Source organism: Primulina huaijiensis, chromosome 11 (genome assembly GCF_012295235.1).
Source record: "Primulina huaijiensis isolate GDHJ02 chromosome 11, ASM1229523v2, whole genome shotgun sequence".
NCBI classification, from domain to species: domain Eukaryota; kingdom Viridiplantae; phylum Streptophyta; class Magnoliopsida; order Lamiales; family Gesneriaceae; genus Primulina; species Primulina huaijiensis.
Genome location: NC_133316.1, coordinates 18,639,373 through 18,658,665, shown reverse-complemented (window position 1 = coordinate 18,658,665; position 19,293 = coordinate 18,639,373). Strand labels below are relative to the sequence as shown.

Here is a 19,293-nt window from a genome sequence, read left to right as displayed (position 1 = left end):
AAAGAAAAGCTGTAACTTTCTTCATGACAAACTTATTTGTCTCCCGAATGCAAAACTTAAAATTTCTAATGTCAATGAGGTTTAGCTAATTTTTTAATGACCATGAAGTGTAAATTAAGCCACATTGTTCATCTGGTTATACTTTTTTCGGTAGGTGATATGGTTTAGACCACTTGGATGGTGATTCGTTCGGGCAAGAATCAAAACTCATTTGACACACCTCAAGCAACAACTAAAATATTTATTAATAAACGAAGAACATTCAAGATCCATGAATTTTTGTGTTTATTTGATCTGAAGAAAAGAGCTTGGTAACATGCATCGAATGTTAAAAGGGTGTCAGGTTGGTGTTTTTGGAGCATCTTCTCTTTGTTGAGATTTACCCTTTTCCTTTTTCTCCATAACTTGTTGTATACCTTCTTGATAACCTTCAATAAAACTTCTAAGAGCATCTCTATAAGCAGAAGCTCTTGTCATGTAAACACGCTGCAATGCTGGCTTTAATGTCTCCATTCCCCCCCTGGCAGCCACAGCTGTAGGTTGCAATTACAGTAAACATATTAATACTTGATGTTCCATAACAAAGGAGACCATCATCACATCACTTGTACTAAAATAACAGTTATGTATTAAATGTACGAGCTTGGAATGGGAAAAACGGGAAGACCAAAAAGTATACATCTTCAAGATACACTAAGACAATTCAGTTGGTAGAAGAGTTTGCTGAAACTTCAACTCGTGTATTCATCACTAGAATGAATCTTGATAGTGTCCCTTCTTCCGAAAGCATATGTATTTGTCTGAGGAGATGTCTACCAAGCCAACTATTGACTGATTTTGTTAAAAAATTTGAACATGTCTTATTTTGAATATTTGTGGTTTCAATGGAAAAAGTTTTCTTGATACTCGAGTACATACATGAATAAATATCTAGAGATTTCTATAGTCCATGCGAACGTGATTTTACATACTTTATGATTGTAGCATCTAAATATGTTCGTCAATGAGTGGTATGAAAAGAAAAATATCAAACCTAAACTCCCCGGAGACTACTATTCGTGATGTGTTGTTTCTGAATTTCATTTACATAAATTTAAGCACCTGCATACATAAAGAGGTGCTCCTAGGCTAAATTTGTTGAATAACCCTCACCCTAAATGTTCTTAGAGATTTCCACTTGTCAAATAGAGAATTTTAGTTACTGTTGTGAACGATTAATCCTTAGAATCCAAGCCACTACCGCATCTCTTTTCAAGGAACAATGCACCATGGCTGTTTTCTGACACTGTGAGAGTAACAGGCTGCCACATTCTTTGTTTCTGTAACTCGGATTGAAGATTTTGTATTATATTTGGGATTCGCCACTTGTATATGTGCGTTGATTTTTTAAATGTTTTGTCAAGTGATAAACTTAGTAATCTCTATTTAAAGTAAAATATATGTTTTAGTGAAGGTTTTAGATTTTCTCTAGTTACATATGGACAAATAATGATAGTTTGGTACAAAAACATGGTTAAAATTCATATCGGGTCTGGACAAGCCAATGAATCAAGGAATATAGACATGAAAAATTGGATGTCCCCTGTCTAAACTAGTATGATTCTCAAATGTCTAGACATATATTGCTCTGATAGTGCTAAAAGAGATGAGCTATCTGATTCCTACCCTAAAGTGCAAATTTATCTTCAAAAGTTATCCATCATGTTAGTGGTGTGTGTCAAGTTTTCCATCATGAACTGATGAGACCTCAAAGCATCTAATCTTTACATTTCATAAACAATCAATGAGTTGGACTGTTCCTTACCAAGATCCTCCAAAGTTGATGGTTCCCTCTCTTTTGGAGCACCTTTTTCACCATTGAACGTTTCTCCATCCTTTTCTTTTGTCTTGTAATCATTTGGCCTGAGTTCTGGACCAATATCCCTGACCCAACTTGCCGCATATAGTCGTGATGCTTCCTTCAGCACCTATTTCAACAATTGAATATGGAATAAGTTACCTTTTCATGCACGAATAATCATGCCATGATTTCTGTTCAACATATTAAACAGAATAGGTCATAAAATAAAGATTACTAGAAGCACACCAAGATGTCCAAGAAGGCATAAATTACGAAGAATATTTGACGAGGAAACTAACGAGGTATCGCTCTTTCCATGTCAGTTCAGGACGTTTCTTGAAGTTAGGTGGATCAGGTAAAGAGGAAGGAAATGCTATTTCCTTGAGATCATATCGAACATAATCGAAAACTTTCCTGCAGACAACTTTGAACTTCATTCTGCCTCGTCACTCTGCTCTCGAAACACCACCCTGCAAAATCATAGGCAACAGAAAAAGTTCAACGTTAAGCACCCATTAATAATGATGGGTTCAATTCAATTATGGAAGGAGATCATTATCTGAAGCATTTCATCGAGCACTTGGTGGACACAAAATAACTGACAGAAAGCAATCAGCTCATCTGAGGCTTGCTTTACCTTCTACAGTCCACTTATTCTTCTTCCGATGAAGCGTTTGCAATTTCAGTAGAATCTAGTTAACATTTAGAAAAATAGTTTCCCTATATAAACTTGAACATCATATGCATCGACACCCATATTAATTTATGAAAGTGTTTGCTAACTTTCTAAGCTATTTCTTATCTGCAATGGCTTCACGATCCTGGTGTCGAAATCAAGATTCAACAAAAAATAATTGGTTTGTCGAATCAACCGAATCCTCACCCCTAATGGCTAATTGTTTACGCTCATTTTACAACTTTAGCAAGTTCTGCATAGTATGGTAAGACAGGGAGAGTTGTTGAGAGGCAAATGTGATATTTTGTTTTTATAGGCTTTTATTATGCTGTGAACGATTAAATTATTGCAGGGGTTAAAGAAATAGCTTGTCCGATTATCTCTTGGGGTATCATGTGAGACCGTGGTCAACCTTACCCATATTCACAACAAAAAGTAATATTCTTAGCATAAAAAGTAATACTTTTTCATGGATGACCCAAATAAGAGATCCATATCACAAATACGACCCATGAGACCGTTTCACACAAGTTTTTGCCTTATCTCTCTTAACCGCATTTAATTATTTGTACTATATAATTTCCTCGCGAAGAATTCGACGCAACAACATTTTTATACAAAATTATGTATATGTAATAAAATCATTGGGATAGATGATCCCCCAATTTCTAGACATGGCGCAATCAAATTTCTCGAGGCTCCAAGATTCTCTTCTAGTAAAGATTATATTTGATTCCCACTTATACGAGTTTATTATGTCTACTCTATTATAATTAATTATTAAACCTTTGATGGTATTATCGATCGTACTTGTAATATGTCGAACCTCTAAAAAAATCTCTTGCTAATCATCTTAATTATTTCTAATGATAACCATCTATTTATTTTATAAAAAATTCTTGTCATTTTGAATTGTAAGCGGTGTTCTATAGTGTGTTGCTCAGGATCACCTTCTAAAGTGTGTTGCCAAGGATTGCCTAAGCGACGTCTAGGCGCTAGACTGTTGTCCACCGTATTATTTTTAGAAAGACGATGTCTACGGGGCTGTTAAAAAAATCGACAGCCTAAGCTGCCTAGACAACTCAAAATCCGTCTAGGCGGACGCCTAAGTTAATATATAGATTTTTTTAGAAAATTGTTTGGCATATTTTCCGTAAAAAAAATAAAAAGTATGTCATTAATTTTGAATTTGAATTCAATATAGAATAATTATCGAAGAAATATGAATATTAAAATTAGATATTTAAATAAAAAAAAATCATATATGCCTTAAATGATCATCCACCCATCCCTATTGCTTTTGAGAAGTGGTAAGACAAGTGTTGTTTTTTTATGTTTTTGTCTCTTCTTTAGTTGATGGTGGGTTTCTAAACTTTGTCTTAGTTTGATGGTTAAGATTAGTGTGGAGTCAAAGTCGTGTAATAAAGTTTCTTCAGCCTTCAAATTCACGACTTTGGTTCGAGTTAAGATTTTTGTGACAAAAACGTAATTTCTCAACTGGAATGAACTGCTTCCAACTACCCTTTGTCTCGATGTATAGGAAATGCCCATTTCTCTCAAGTAAATGAAATTTGAAGCACCGAAAATTAGGTACCGATTTATACAATGTCAGCATAATTATATTATTAAAAATTTTATAAATAGATGTTAATTTTTTTAATCTTATTTTAAGTAATTATAAATAATTAATTAATGACTTGATGGAATGAATAAATAATATAATACTGTAATATATTTTTAAATCTGACATTTATAATTTTATAATAATTTTAAAATATCTTTTTAATAAAATTATTAATGCAAATATTTAAACACATAATTGAAATATAAATACAAATACAAATACAAATAAAACAATTTGAAAGAAAACATAATAAAAGATAAGCAATCTACAACATTTATATTATGATAAATTAGATCTGTATCCTCCAAAATCACTCAATTATTTTCCAAAAGTATCATTGTATTGTCCATACCCTCACTTCTTTTTCGCAAATTTATTACCTGTTCATTTCGAGCTATTTCATGCATTTTTTGGATCACCAATTGTGCTCAAATCCACGTACAAAATTTTTTTGTCCTCTTGATGGGTAACCAACGCAACTTTTCGTTGTCGAGTTTCAATTTTATTTTGTTGATTTTCTAATATTTTTTGCACGTTTGACAATATTAGCATTTGGATATCATAATTTTGTTGAATTTAAGGAGATCTTTTTTGTAATACATTAATGAGATCACAATATTATTCTCTCGTTGTTGATATTAATTCCAAAACATTGTTGTTTTTTTTTCTTTAATTTGGATTTTTTTAAACTCCTACATGTCACTAAGATGAAGTGTCACATACTTTTTCATCATTACTTAAGGTGATTGAAATTAGTGTAATCCATGCGAAACTGATCTTGGAGTCTCCGGTGTCTTAGTATCTGACTGTGAAGAAATCCAAATTTGTGACATGTTTTTCATCTAATGCTCGATGAATTGTTTTCACCCGAGAATTTCTCAATATCTTTCATAACAAGCCTTACATTATAAAATTTGAATCATTTACTAAAATTTAAATATTGCATGAAAAGATCCATTGCTCAATTCAAATGCGCGAAATACACAAATCATATAAGAATTTAGGCTTGTATTATCAATAATCTTTGAATAAGAAATACTTACAACAACTTCTTCAGATGTACCAATCGGTTTGAGAGTTTCAAATTGGTGATCCCCTTGATCTTTCAACTTCTTTGAGTATATATCTCATGCGACGTTGTACTGATCTTTTGTTGCGTACTTGTAGGGTATTTGATTTGGTGGCGTTGTAAGCTTCTTAGATAGGATTTCAAAATTGATCATTGGATTGGTTGATACATATGATAGGATTTTTTGATATGTTAAGATACATATGTCATGAGTCTACCTTCTTCAACATTGTAAGATGCAGTTCTAACATTGCATGCCCTTGACTTGCTTGGAGCTAAAGAGATTATCGAATTGAATATTTTAGGTGATATGATTATTATCAACTGAAGATAGTTTATTTACAGTGAAAAATCGATAAGATTGTAATCTCATCCAATGATTTAGATTATATGTAATTTCATCTAATGGTCAATTTCTAGATAAGATTATAACCTCTTCCAATAGTCCAAAAGTCAGAATCGATATAAGACAATATAATACACCTGTCATAATGTAGATCAAAATATAATTCATTCAACGATCATAATCTAGATAATGAAATTAAATCTAACGGTCATAATGTAGATCGAAATATAATACATCCTGTGATATTCATGATCAAATTTGCGATATAATAAATAAAATATTTTTAAAATTTTCTTTTATTTAATAGTGAAACAAAAATTATGGTTCTATTTTCATTTTTATGTTGAATTTTGTATCACTCATGGTACATAGAGTAAAGATTTATTTTTTATAATTAATTTTATCTTCAAAGACAACATACTATTTTTGAGTTAATTCACTATTTTAAATTCAGTTAATGATTTATTTTAATTTCAATATTAATGTGAAATTATTATTATTTAAAAGTTGTAACTCATTTTCATAAATTCCTTTGAATGTGATAACAATTTCTCCTAATTAAATTGTCAATCTTTCATGTTACTTTTGTGTATTATATAAATCCTCCCAACCCATTTTCATTTTTCTTAAAAAGAGAGTGGAGAGACAAGTCATAAACCCTATATTTTATCACAACCAAATTTACTAAATACTATACCAATTCATTTTATTTTGCTAATTTGTCACCGTCAATTTATTCTCTTCCATACTAATATCTACTCATTCTTTTTATTAAATTAAAGTAGTGGTATAAGGATTGAAGGACACTGAAAATAATCGTCTTTTATGTGGATACATTAGGTATTGTGTACTTGTGAATATTTAAGGATTTCTTTATGAAATATAATTCTTAAGCTATGTAATGAAGTTGATGATAAAAGATGATCAATAATAGTTTCCACTATATGAAGCTGAGATCGTGGTAAGTGTGCTTATATATGTGTTTTAAAATAATGATGTTTCTGTTTTTGAAAACTCGATCGTACACTACTCGTTTCATGTCTTTTGATTCCATATATGTTCGTTCCGCATGATTCCTCTATTATTCCATGAAATCTTGAAAATGCACTGTTATGATTCGAATTAAAATTGGCAAGGAAATTTCCGAAACATGATAAGATAAGATAAAGCCCTGATGCGATGGGTTATAATAACTGTTCATTTGGCCTCACCCCTTAGAGGAGTAACATATAGGAGACTGATCAGCAAACCATGAATAAAGATATGAATAACAGTGCCTTGTTTTGATATGTTTTGATGCCTTGTTTCGAGTTCTCTTTGTCTCATGTCTTGATTCATGTTGCGATATGTTCTGCGAAAATTCACCTTTGAAATCATACTATATGTATATTTCGATATTCTGGTGTATGGTTGGCCCTTACATGCTGAATGTTTCCCCAAACACTCACTCCCTTATTTCCCTTCTCAGATAAGAATGAAAAGGAACTCGAAGATGAAGAACATACATAATCTTGGGCTGACTAAAAAGGAGACATTTAGAAGTGCTACTATTATTTGATTTTTACTGTCCTTATGATGATAAGTTTGAGCTTCCGCTGATGTATTTGATTATGTTTTGTACTTTGGGATGTAAGAATAAAATTTCGTCATGAAATAATATACCGATTTTTGGTTAAATTCTATACTATGAGGCTTGTTTGTTTATTTTTTTTGAATTTTATTTGAAAAAAACGTCGATGACGCGCTCCCTTGTTCGGGGCGTGACACATCCAAATATAAAAATCTAAATAAGGCAATCTAATCCAAGAGTAATAATGTAGATATGAATACAATTCATCCAACGATCATAATCTAAATAAGACAATCTAATCCAACAGTCATAATGCAGATCAGAATATAATTATATCCAACAATCATAATATAGATAACCATTATATAATATGATCGAGTTATCATAATTTCCCCTCACACATATTACATTCTCACTAACTTGAAAACGAATTCATATTTCCAATTTCATGCATCACGTCTAGCTCATCTCCATTGTCAGACAATGAAGATGAAAAATAGATGGATTGGATGAAGGTTGTTGAGAAATTTAAAAATATTAAAATATTAATATTGAATGTTATAACTCAAGATCAAGAGCTTTTCGCATGCTATATCATCCAATAAGAGCAAAAAGCCACACACAAAGGTTCATTTAGTAATCCACCGGGAACGGGAACTTGCCGATCGTAATTTTTTCAATGATTAATTCGCATCCAACATATACTGAAGCAACGTTCCAACGAAAATTTCGAATGTCTCGAAATTTGTTCTTTCATATATTTGATGCGGTAAATAATCATGATTCTTATTTACACAGCGAAAAGATAGCGTGGGACGGCTCAGGCTATTAACTATTAAAAAAAAAGCTGCAATACGAATTATAGCATGGTTTAGCCGCGGATGCTACAGACAAATACATCAAAATTGGAGAGCATATTGCAATTCAGTGTATGCAACGCTTTTGTTTGGATATAATGGAAATTTTTTCGGAGTGATACTTGAGATCACTCACTACCAATGATGCTGCTAGACTACTCTACATTGGAAGTGGCAAAAATTGTTCCACAGCTTGGGTGGGTTGATATTAAGGTTGTTCAACAATCATTTTAGAACGGTGGCTGATAACGATCTTTGGATACGGCATGCATATTTTGGTATGCCGTGATCCAACAATGATATAAATATTTTGGAGACGTCCAATCTATTTTCCAGTCTTGTAAAAGGTACTGATTCTCATGCTCATTAAACAATTCGAGGAAAAGAATATATTATGAAATATTACTTGCGTGATGATCTTTAGCCAAAATGGTCAATTATTGTGCAAACTATCCATGATCCACGTGGTTCGAAAAAAAAATATTTTGCTACAAAATAAGAGTCCTAAAAAATGCGTGGAGCGTGTATTTGACGTTCTTCAATCACGATATGTGATTGTGGCATCCCCTGTACTTTGAAGAAACATCATTTACATGATATAATGACAACATGTGTTATACTGCAAAAAATTATCGAAGATGAACGTGACTTCAGTGCACCCATTCAAGATACAAGAGAAGTGCCAACTCCGGACGTAGAAATGGTTGTCGATGAGAATATCAGATTACTATAATTTCTTACTCGATATTAAAAACAAAAACAAAAGACAAAGATGCTCATTTCACTCCACGAAATACTTTAATTGATCATTTGTAGGATGAATATAGTTATTCAAATGTTTGACGTATTTATATTATGTTATTTCATTAAATTTTATGAATTCTAGTTATCCATCAATTTTAATAATTTACGCGTATTAATACATCACCATTGTCATAACACATTCTCGCTAGTTGCGAAGTCGGATACATGAATAATAGTTCAGCAAACTAATCGATTTTCTCACAAATCATATCTTCAACTAAGATCTAAGACATCGTCCTAAACCACATTTATGCAAGTTTTCAATGGCATACCCTTCTTCTACTCCTCCCATTAATCAGTCAATCTAAAATACTTCGGACTGAGGTCGTGTTTGGTCTCCTCTTCACATGACCAAATCATGTTAGGCGTCTCTCTTTAATCTTATCATCTATGGAGACCACCTAAATAAGTTATAATCCTTTTATTTCTAATTTTATCATTGGTCATTTAATCACACATCCATCTTAGTATACGCATCTATGATACCACTATCTTATGCATAAATAGTCTTCTAATGGTCCAACACTCGTAGTCATAAAGTACAGTTGGTTGAACAATAGTCTTATAACATTTTTCTTTCAATCTCCAAGACATTCTTCTATCGCATAAAACTTTTAATGTCATCCTCCATTTCATCCGCTCTGTTTTAATCTTATGGTCTATTACCTCTCTAATATCCCTAATATTTTAGATAATAGATTCTAAATAACGAAAACCTTCACTCTCTGAGACTTCTCGACCTTCAATCTAAATTAAGCTATTAAATAGAGGATATGGATTAAAGTACGTAAGATAAAAAAAATATATTCCAATATTATTCTTTTTTGGATAAGATATAAAGTAAATGAGTTGGAGATAAATGTTGTATTTTGTATAGAAATTGCATTATTTTAGTGAAGAACTTACACCAAAATAGATTTCTTGATTGAATGTATTCCTGACTAATACTGTGTGTTGTTCTATCAAATAAGATTAATGCTTCAAGTCCACATGCATTCAAAATAATATATAAACATCAAATAACCGTTTAGCACCTAGCCAACCAACATAACCGCACTGTACAATTTCACCAGGCGAAGATGAGAAGAAAGATTATCAAAGGAATCATTGTTATGCTGGCTTAAACGTAGAAAGATGTCAGTTCATCAGTAACAGCTGTGACGTCTGTTGCCTAACATTGTTTTAACACTCACGCATATGGTGAACTTAGAAAACTCGTCCTTCTTGATATAGCATTTAACTGCGTTCCAAATATAGCAACATGGTCATAGCAAACTTTGAGAATGAACTAAAGTTAAAGAAGAAGTGCACCTCGTTGCCGTTCCAAGTTCTTTGGCCCAAAAGATTGGGCAACTTCAACAATACTCTCGAGAGAGGTATAAGCCCAGTGGGAGGAGTGAGGAACGGTGTGTGATTTTATGAAGTTTCTAGTTTTGACTCGCTCCAAAGTACTTGAGATCCCCCCACCTTTCCTCCCCCGCCTCCCGCTGCCGAATCCCTAGGTCTGCCCCTGCTGGTGATTTTGGCCAATAATCTCCCAATGGGCCATTTTGTAGCCTAGGAGAACCACTATTAGATGGAACAGTTTATTTGAGGATCTGAGCAGCTGAAAACATATCTGCGAAATCAGATTAACCATCTACTCACCACTCACTGTGATAAAGATGTGCTTGCTCGGTCACGGAGAGTTTTGAAACACAGCTGTCAGTAGATTAATGATTGATGGATAAAATTCAACAAATGACAACAAATGTCAATAAGCTAATACCCTTGAATCCCGATATTTCTTCGACAGATCATACTTTAATTTAGATTAACAAACTAAACAAACGGATATAATTACAGAGTCGAACTCATGTTTCAGGTCACTTTCCTTTCAAAAGACTAAGGTAAACCAAGATGAAGAACATAATATATAAGTTTCCACAATGTTCTTAATGTCGCAGAATAAGATAGGACAATGTACATATTGACGAATCTATCTTGTCTTGCCTAGTTTTAACGTCAACCTGTAGCACGTGTTGTCTGTTTACTACTCATTTTGTATTGACTATGAACAATCAACAGCAGAGTTTCTGATGGTGTCTTGTCATAATGAAATATTAATGCAATTGATTACATGAGCCATTCTTATTATAAACGTGCAGATGAAGAACAAGACTGCGTGAGCATAAAAACGAGTCTTACAAGAACTTCATAGTTTTTCACACCACACTTCATAACTACACCGCTTGCATGATACCAACATTAGGCTATTCCAACATAGGAACAAATATAAAATAAGCTATGGTGTCTAATTTTACAAAATGTTAAATCAGGTTGATAATAATAAAAGAGAAAATCCCCACCCTTCATGTTGAACAATGAATGCAAAAGATGCTGTAATACAAATGAAAGATAATCAAAGGAATTACCATTGAAAACAAATTATACAGTATCATAAATGAAAAGATTCTCAGAAAATTTTACCAAGCACAGAATTCTGCACCTGACAAAATCCAATCAAGGGATTTGCTATACTTTAGCAGCACTCTTCATGAAATTGCAATCAAACGGACGAATGGCACCACATAACACGGGGTCGTGTCAAAATTTGGTGGACATTCCCATTGCACTGGAAATTACACAAGCCTATTGGCAAACAAGGCACCTTGCAAGTCAATACAATTCCACAAGCATGAGGTCCACATACGAGCCCTCAGAGCATCATTAGCAATCTTTATAGCAATGTATAGCCTCCTTCACCATTTTCCAATAATGTTTGAAGAAAGCAGGCGCCTTACGATTCATCTTGACATAAAAGATGTCATTTCCTCGATTCATCTCACATTGAATTTGCCTCTTTCCTTCACTGTATATATATATTCCTAGAATAAGCTCTAACCCCTCCACCATTGTTTTAGTTTACAAGGCTAAAGAGCAAAGCCCAAATATAAAATGTTGATATACTTCAAGGAACAACTTCCCGAAAATATTGATCATTCCACAATTCTTTGTGATACCAACGAGGGAGCATAAAATGGTTCAAATTCAGTAATATATACCATCGATATAACTAAGAATCCATCATACCATATTAAATTAAAATATCCTTTCCAATTCCATCAAACACAATGAAGTTGTATATAATCATCAAACATATATCGAATTTGATAAAGAATAAGATGAAGGGTTTGATCCTCTAATCTGGATTTCTTTATCCGAAATGTCAATAAAACAATCTAGATTCTTGTAATCTTCGTATACACACTTGATTTCTCTACCGATAACAAATCACGAGAGGAGAAACATTAGATTAAAAGACAAAAAGACAGTTCCACTCAATTGCGTCCGGCCAAGAACCAAAATTGATCACTCTGTTTACTTATTCCTCAAAACTTTGTTTCATATAAACACCTAAATCCAAATAGGTATTGCATTCTTTAGAGTAAAAGTCATTCTTCTCAATAAAATCCCTCAACAAATCAAATGTAAACTCGGAACTGTTAGGATCACTGGTAGGTGACTCACTTGAGGAATCCAGCGTCCCTGGTTCCTTCAAGCACGAGAAACACCCGGGGATCTTGCTCTTCCTCCTCCTCCTCCTCCTCCTCCTCCACCAACATCCCAAATTTACATAAACACCCTCTTTCCTCCTCTTTCCCATGATCTTCTTGCCCTTTCTCAGCCGAAACAAAGTGACCCTTTTGCCCCTCCTACTACACCCTTTGGAATTTTTCCTTTCCTCTCCATCCTCATCGTCGCCACCGCCGCCTCCCCCAACTCCTCCGCCTCCTTCGTCGTTTCCATCATCATCTTTTGATCGATCTTTATCAGACATCAAAAATTAAAACACACTACGTGATCACTGTATGTGTATGTGAAGAAAAAATTGACAAGAATCACATGACACAGGGAGAAGTTGGTGCACAAAACATGGCCACACATGCGGCGGCCTACGATGAAATATATAACATTTGGCGACAAATTTTGAAGGGCGTGAAGAAATCGGATTGAATTTCTCAATTCGAGAATGAGAAACGGAACCGGACGGGGAAAAATCGAAAGTTGCGGATTGTGCTGCGTCACACACAGCTCCCAAATTTATGGCTTTTTTTTTCTTATTTCGATAGATAATGGATCAGGTGGCTTCTCCGACACGTGTTCATCTTCGTAATCACTTGCTTTTTTGCTAAATAATTATTTTCAATAATTATAACTTTTTTTTTTTTTGAGTTGAAATCAGATATTATGCATTAATTAAATCAACAGTAGCTACATCCATCAAGCACGATAGGTAAAAACCATCCATCCAACATGAACGAGAAGGATGAGATAAAGCAAAATGCGCCAAACAGTGCGCTAACTTGTTTGCATTTCTACTAACATGATTTAACTTTTTAAATCTACCAGAAGTTAAAATATCCAATATGTTCAAGACTAACAGTCCTTGATGGTTTCGAGCCTCAGACTTCGACATTACCTCTTTAACAGCATTACAGGAGTCCGAGAAGACCCAAACATCAGAAAAGTTACCTCTCACAGCAAGCATCAAACCAAAATGGATAGCCGAGAGCTCTGCCTCCAACACTGATCCTGGTCTACGTATGCCTATGGCTGAGGCAGCAAAAATAATTCCACAATGATTTCGAATCACAGCACCCACACTATATTTACCAATAGTATCATTAAACCCAGCATCGACATCAAGTCGCCACTGCCCGAACGGAGGAGGCACCCACCTCATATCCCTGCTACTCTGCACCTCTCCTGAAGCTAAATTCCAAGCACATCTAGCAGTTCTAAATTGCTCAAGATATGACAATACCCACTCAACTTTAATACATTTGTTGGGAATTTGGCTATTATGTTTTAAAATACAAATCTCTTTCCAAATTGCCCAAGCAAGCATTGCAAACAATTCAAAATCAGCAGTTGAAACTTGATCCATTAGGCACAACCCACATGATATAAACGACAGCACATCGCATTTCTTTAGATATGGCCAAAAAAGCGTACCTTTCCAGATATGTCTTACAAGGGGGCAAAAGATTAGACAATGGCTTGTTGAAGCATTGGAAGAGCTACAATAAAAACAGCATCCATTGGCATGTAAATGTCTTCTAAACAAGTTCAGTTCAGTGGGAATTAATTCATTGCTCGCACGCCAAAAAAATATTCGAACTTTTTGTGGGATGTTTAGCTTCCAAATATTTTTCCACCACTTTTCCAACGAGAATGCCGATAAAGATTCATGTGGATCAAAGCATCCAATTTGAGCCAGGTAGCCCGATTTAACTGTGTACTTGCCTTTCTTTCCCCACTTCCAGAATCTATCATCTTCATTGTGCTGATTTCTCAGAGGTATATCAATAATTATTACTTGATTCCAATAGAGTTTTGGAATTTTTTGAGATGCCAAACCCAAACGTATGTTCTTTGTAGAATCTATGACCCATTGTTAGAAGAAAACGTGGTAATAATCATTTAAAAATAAAGTTCCTCAATTTTATTTTTCTCTTTATTTTAAATAAAGTGCCTCAATTTTTTTATTTTTTAATTTACTCGAAAATTAGTGAAATTTTTGGTATTTAGAAGTACTTTTTTTAAAAATAAATAAATAAACAATATATCTTACATTACGAATAGTAGGTCTCTTGTGACACGATCTCACGGATCTCTATTCGTGAGACGGATGAATAGGTAATTGGTTTAGAGATTTGAAGTTTCATGATGGTTATGCCTCACAAATGTCGAGATGTGTTGATATTAACAAATTGAAGATGTTCGGAATGAAAAGTCACGATTGTCATGTGCTTATGCATATGCTAATCCCAATATTTTTTCGAGAATTACTTCCAATTTATGTGTGTCAAGCTCTCACAGAGTAAAGTATCTTCTTCAAAGAATATTCCCACCAAGTTTTTTATTATATATATGGCGCATATGCATGTGCACCTAGCATGCATATGAGGCTCACATTGCTAGCCTTGTTCAATATCGATGGATATATCCATTTGAGAGGTTTCTACGTCGGTTGAAAAGCAATGTGCACAATAAAGCAAGAGTTGGGAGCTCTATTTGCAATGCTTACTTGGTTGAGGAAGCATCAACGTTTTGTTCTCATTATTTTGACAATAGTGTGAAAAATATGTGTAGGTAAACAACCTCGCAACCACGAAGGTGAGATTCCGACTAATGACGAATTGATTTCGATTTTTAAAACCATTGGAAGACCTATGGGTTCATCTAAGTATAGGTGGTTAATTAGACGACACAGAGTACCATGCAATACGCACATATGTACTGCTTTATTGTGATGAGGTGAAACCACGAGACTACAAACTGGGGAAAATGAGGAAAAAGGGAGTCACGGAAGAGTTTATTAAAGAAAAAGGAGTTAATATAATTTACTTTTTTATCCTTTGTTTAAAATTTGTTTAAAAACTAATTTTTTCATTAGTATTTTAATTTTATATATAATAAAATTTATAATTTAATTAAATAAAAAAACTTATTCGACTCAATTTTTCCATCTTTCTCGACTCAATCTTAGATCTCATTTCATTTCTTATCTTCACAAAAAATCTTTTTCCTCTCAACCTTCCATCCTCTCATTTTTTGGCTAACAATTAACCACGAATCTATAAATTATTCTTCTGCAACAAATCCAAAAATAAAACTATGTATTGAAAAAAAATTTATTTTGAGATATCAAATTTATTGAGTCTCGTCAGTGTTCACGACCCAAGATGAAGAACTTCACCCTGGTCGTGACACGACTCTTGGCTTCACGACCCATGAGTCGTGGGTCTTGTGCTTTACGACCCAAAGTTGGGTCGTGAAGCACAAGTGCTTCATTGTGAAGCACTTGGTCTTGTGCTTCACGACCCAAAGTTGGGTCGTGAAGCACAAGACCCAAGGTCGTGACTTCACGACCCACCCGGGGTCGTGACGTGAAGATTTCACGACTCTTTCACGATCTATGGGTCGTGACACAANATATATTGTAAAATCTATATAGATTTTAATATATTGTAATAGATGGGTCGAGAAGCATATTATTATAAAATTTGTTAAAAATTTTAGTATAATTATAAAATTTGTTAATGTTTATATACAATAAACATTAATTTCATATGCTTTGATATACATTCATTACATTAAAGTGAATATGTAATGAAATTTGTTATGAATTTTTTTAGTTCTATTATTATAAAATTTGTTAAAAATTTTAGTAGAATTATAAAATTTGTTAATGTTTATATACAATAAACATTAATTTCATATGCTTCGATATACATTCATTAAAGTGAATATGTAATGAAATTTGTTATGAATTTTTTTAGTTCTATTATTATAAAATTTGTTAAGAATTTTAGTAGAATTATAAAATTTGTTAATGTTTATATACAATAAACATTAATTTCATATGCTTCGATATACATTCATTAAAGTGAATATGTAATGAAATTTGTTATGAATTTTTTTAGTTCTATTATTATAAAATTTGTTATGAATTTTAGTGGAATTATAAAATTTGTTAAGATTTTTAGTCGAGTATAAATTCAACCCACATTGTTAGAATAAGAGATATATTCTTCTACTTTTATGAATTTTTTAACTAACATACTTAAATTATAACATATAACTAATGTTTACACAAATAAATTATATATATATATATTTACATTCTATTCATATATAAAGTGAATTATATATTATAAAATGATCAAAACTCAAAAATATCAAAAATTTCCTACCCATCTCGACCCAAACTCGACCCAAACCCGAAACCCTAAACAAAACCCTAAACCAAACCTCTAACATTATCACTCGACCCACTCTTTTTATTTTTTTATTTAAAAACATAAAAAAATTTAAAAGAGTGGGTCGAGCACTCTTATTTTTTTTATTTAAAAAAAAGTATTTAAAAAAAATTAAAAGTAGAAGAGTGGGTCGAGATCCACTCTTCATTTTTTTTTATTTTTTCATTTTTTTTCAAAAAAAAATTATTTTTTAAAAATAAAAAAAAATAGAATTAGAAGAGTGGTCTACTCTTCATTTTTTTATTTTAAAAATAAAATAAAAAAATTAGAAGAGTGGGTTCTTATCTCCTAAAAAAAATAAAATAAAAAAAAATCAAAAGAGTGGGTCGAGGTCTTCACGACCCAGCACCTCGACCCAATGGGTCGAGCGTTTGAAGAGTGGGTCGAGCTCAACCCGAACAAAGAGCTCGACCCCATGTGAAATTTAACCAACTAATTAATGAACTAATTAATGATCTTATGTAACTAACATATTCAACTCCTTTTTTTCGATTTAAAAAAAGTCAAAATCTTTTTTATTTAATTAAATTTTAAATGGATCGTATATTTTTTATTGACCCAAACAAACTGAATTTGGCTGATGGTGTTAACAAATTGTTTGTTTATTTATTCTATGTACTATAAGTTAATTTAGCAATTTATGAGTTTTGATTAATTATTTTAAAATTTATTAACAGGTTTCGCCATAAGGTCTCTGCCTACATCACCGACCTATTTGCAGAGTTGCCGTGCTTGCAGGGGCATGCTTGGAAGTTTGTGGATGAAAAGACACAATTCTGTTGGAAGGAATTCAAGGTAAGATAACATACTGGTATACTTTCAATTGTGTAATTTTAACATTTGAATTGATGAAAAAATATCGTTGGGATCCTCGACTGGACGCAGACATTAAGGAAATTTTTCAATTTTATGAAACTTGTCTCTTATTCAACCACAATCATGAAAAATATTGTTTTCACTCTGGAAATGATTGGGTCATTTCCAACGCAAAAAGCGGTTCGTCATTTGGACACTCGAGTAAGGAGATATGTCATTTTTCTCACGATCGCTGCAAGCTGCACGAAAATGCAGTTTTGCATATATATGTTTAAAAAATCTGAAATTTTCGAATTTTAAACATCAAAATCAATTTCAATGTTCTTTCAAGAACAACCTGCTCTGATACTAATTGAAAAGATCGATTTAGGCGAAAATCGTTGAGCTACAATAGCTCGGTTTTTGAAATATTGAACACCGATGAATTAAATCGAGTTTGATTTTTAAATCAAGTGGAAGACACTCGAAATAATCCTTCGTAAAAACCGATTCAATATTTTGTAAAACATTTAAAAAATATGCAAGTTGAATGAGTAAAAATATTTTAGTTGAAGCATTTTATCAAACACTTTGTATGCAATATTTTGGTATTTTAAAAACACATAAAATGCTTCAACAATAGACACGAATTTGTTTATGGATGTTCGGAGACTTCAAATGCTCCTACGTCACCCCTTCTTCCCCTTGAGAAGGATTCATTAAAAGACTTTGATTTATACAACTCTTTGTACAAACCCACTCAACTTAGGACTTACACTACAGCCTAACTGAACTCTTAGCACTCAAGATTGTAGGCAGCACCTCACAATCAACATATTGTTTAATGTCTCATATGCAAATACTACATACACAAGTTTATTGTCTTTGTGCAAGCCTCACTCAACTAATCTTTGAAGTTCAACTCTCTTGTATATGTGGAGTGATTGTGTCTGAGAAATTTTTCCGTTACAGTGTACATATCAAATGTATCCTCACACAAAGGCTTGTGCTCTCAACTAGCTGATTTTTCATGCTAACTGCTCATGCTTTGAATCCTCTTCAAAAGCTTTTGTTTGATCTTCAAGATGTTGTATTTATAAGTCCCAACAATGATATATACGTTAGACACAAGAATATGACCGTTTGGAAAGTTTTTGTAATGTTTCTGAAATTACAAAGATCAAATTCGTCTTGCTGGACATTTTTCCAAGTGGTCAACTCTGGTCAACTGGTTCAGTTCAACTGGTCTGGTTCAGTTTCAGTTGGTTCAGTTCAGCTGGTCTCGTTCAGTTCAGCTTGTTCGGTTCAGTTCAGCTTGTCTGGTTCAGTTGGTCAGCAGCTGGTTCAGTTCAGTTCAGTTCATTTCAGTTGGTCAGCTTCTGGTTCAGTTCAATTGGTCAGCTGATGGTTCGGTTCAGTTCAGTTCAGTTCAGTTCAGTTGATCAGCAGCTGGTTCAGTTCAGTTCTCACTCGAATACAACAATTCTCTTTGAAGCATTGTTGGTTTAAACGAAAAGGGATTCGAGTAACGTGCAGTAGATTAGCAATGAGTACTGGAGGGGGCTAGGAGGTTAATGAAAACCTAGTCTACTTAGTGTGACAATCTTTCAAATTTACAAGTTCTGAATTTGATTTTTTTGGGGAGGATTATTTAGTGATTCCATAACTTGAGCTGAATGTATAAACTTATATTTTTTAATAAAATTTTGTCATTAAAAAAAACTCAGTAAAGTATTTCTGAAGCTTGGGTGGACATATTTAAAAAATCGTGAGTAGTTGGATGGATGGCATTTATGTTCATTACAAATGATTGGTCATATTAAAAAAGTATACTCTTATATCTAATCAGACAAAGCAATTATATTCATATTTACGATAAAAAATAATATTTTTGATATAAAAAA

The 19,293-nt window shown here is 33.0% G+C and overlaps 1 protein-coding gene and 1 long non-coding RNA gene across 2 annotated transcripts; both read right to left on the bottom strand.

The window, feature by feature from the left end:
- Positions 1-217: 217 nt before the first annotated feature.
- LOC140987326 (uncharacterized) lies at positions 218-2,767 on the bottom strand. Its single transcript, XM_073455786.1, has 4 exons — positions 2,478-2,767; positions 2,140-2,310; positions 1,805-1,967; positions 218-533 (listed from the first exon to the last, which is right to left on the bottom strand). Exons 2-4 carry the CDS (start codon positions 2,275-2,277, stop codon positions 340-342), a joined length of 495 nt encoding a protein of 164 aa, XP_073311887.1. The 5' UTR covers positions 2,278-2,310; positions 2,478-2,767; the 3' UTR covers positions 218-339.
- Positions 2,768-9,933: 7,166 nt separating this feature from the next.
- On the bottom strand, positions 9,934-10,279 carry LOC140988897 (uncharacterized). The gene is made up of 2 exons (XR_012177385.1): positions 10,098-10,279; positions 9,934-10,026 (listed from the first exon to the last, which is right to left on the bottom strand). It is a non-coding gene; the product is annotated as an uncharacterized lncRNA (long non-coding RNA).
- Between the last annotated feature and the right edge of the window lie 9,014 nt (positions 10,280-19,293).

What these genes read in the sequence shown, in the direction of transcription:
- LOC140987326 (XM_073455786.1), bottom strand. Translation starts at nt 2,277, where the DNA reads ATGAAGTTCAAAGTTGTCTGCAGGAAAGTTTTCGATTATGTTCGATAT. An exon ending in CATGGAAAGAGCGATACCTC is followed by an intron (nt 1,968 to 2,139) that starts GTTAGTTTCCTC and finishes TTGTTGAAATAG; the next exon opens with GTGCTGAAGGAAGCATCACG. An exon ending in ATCAACTTTGGAGGATCTTG is followed by an intron (nt 534 to 1,804) that starts GTAAGGAACAGT and finishes TGCAACCTACAG; the next exon opens with CTGTGGCTGCCAGGGGGGGA.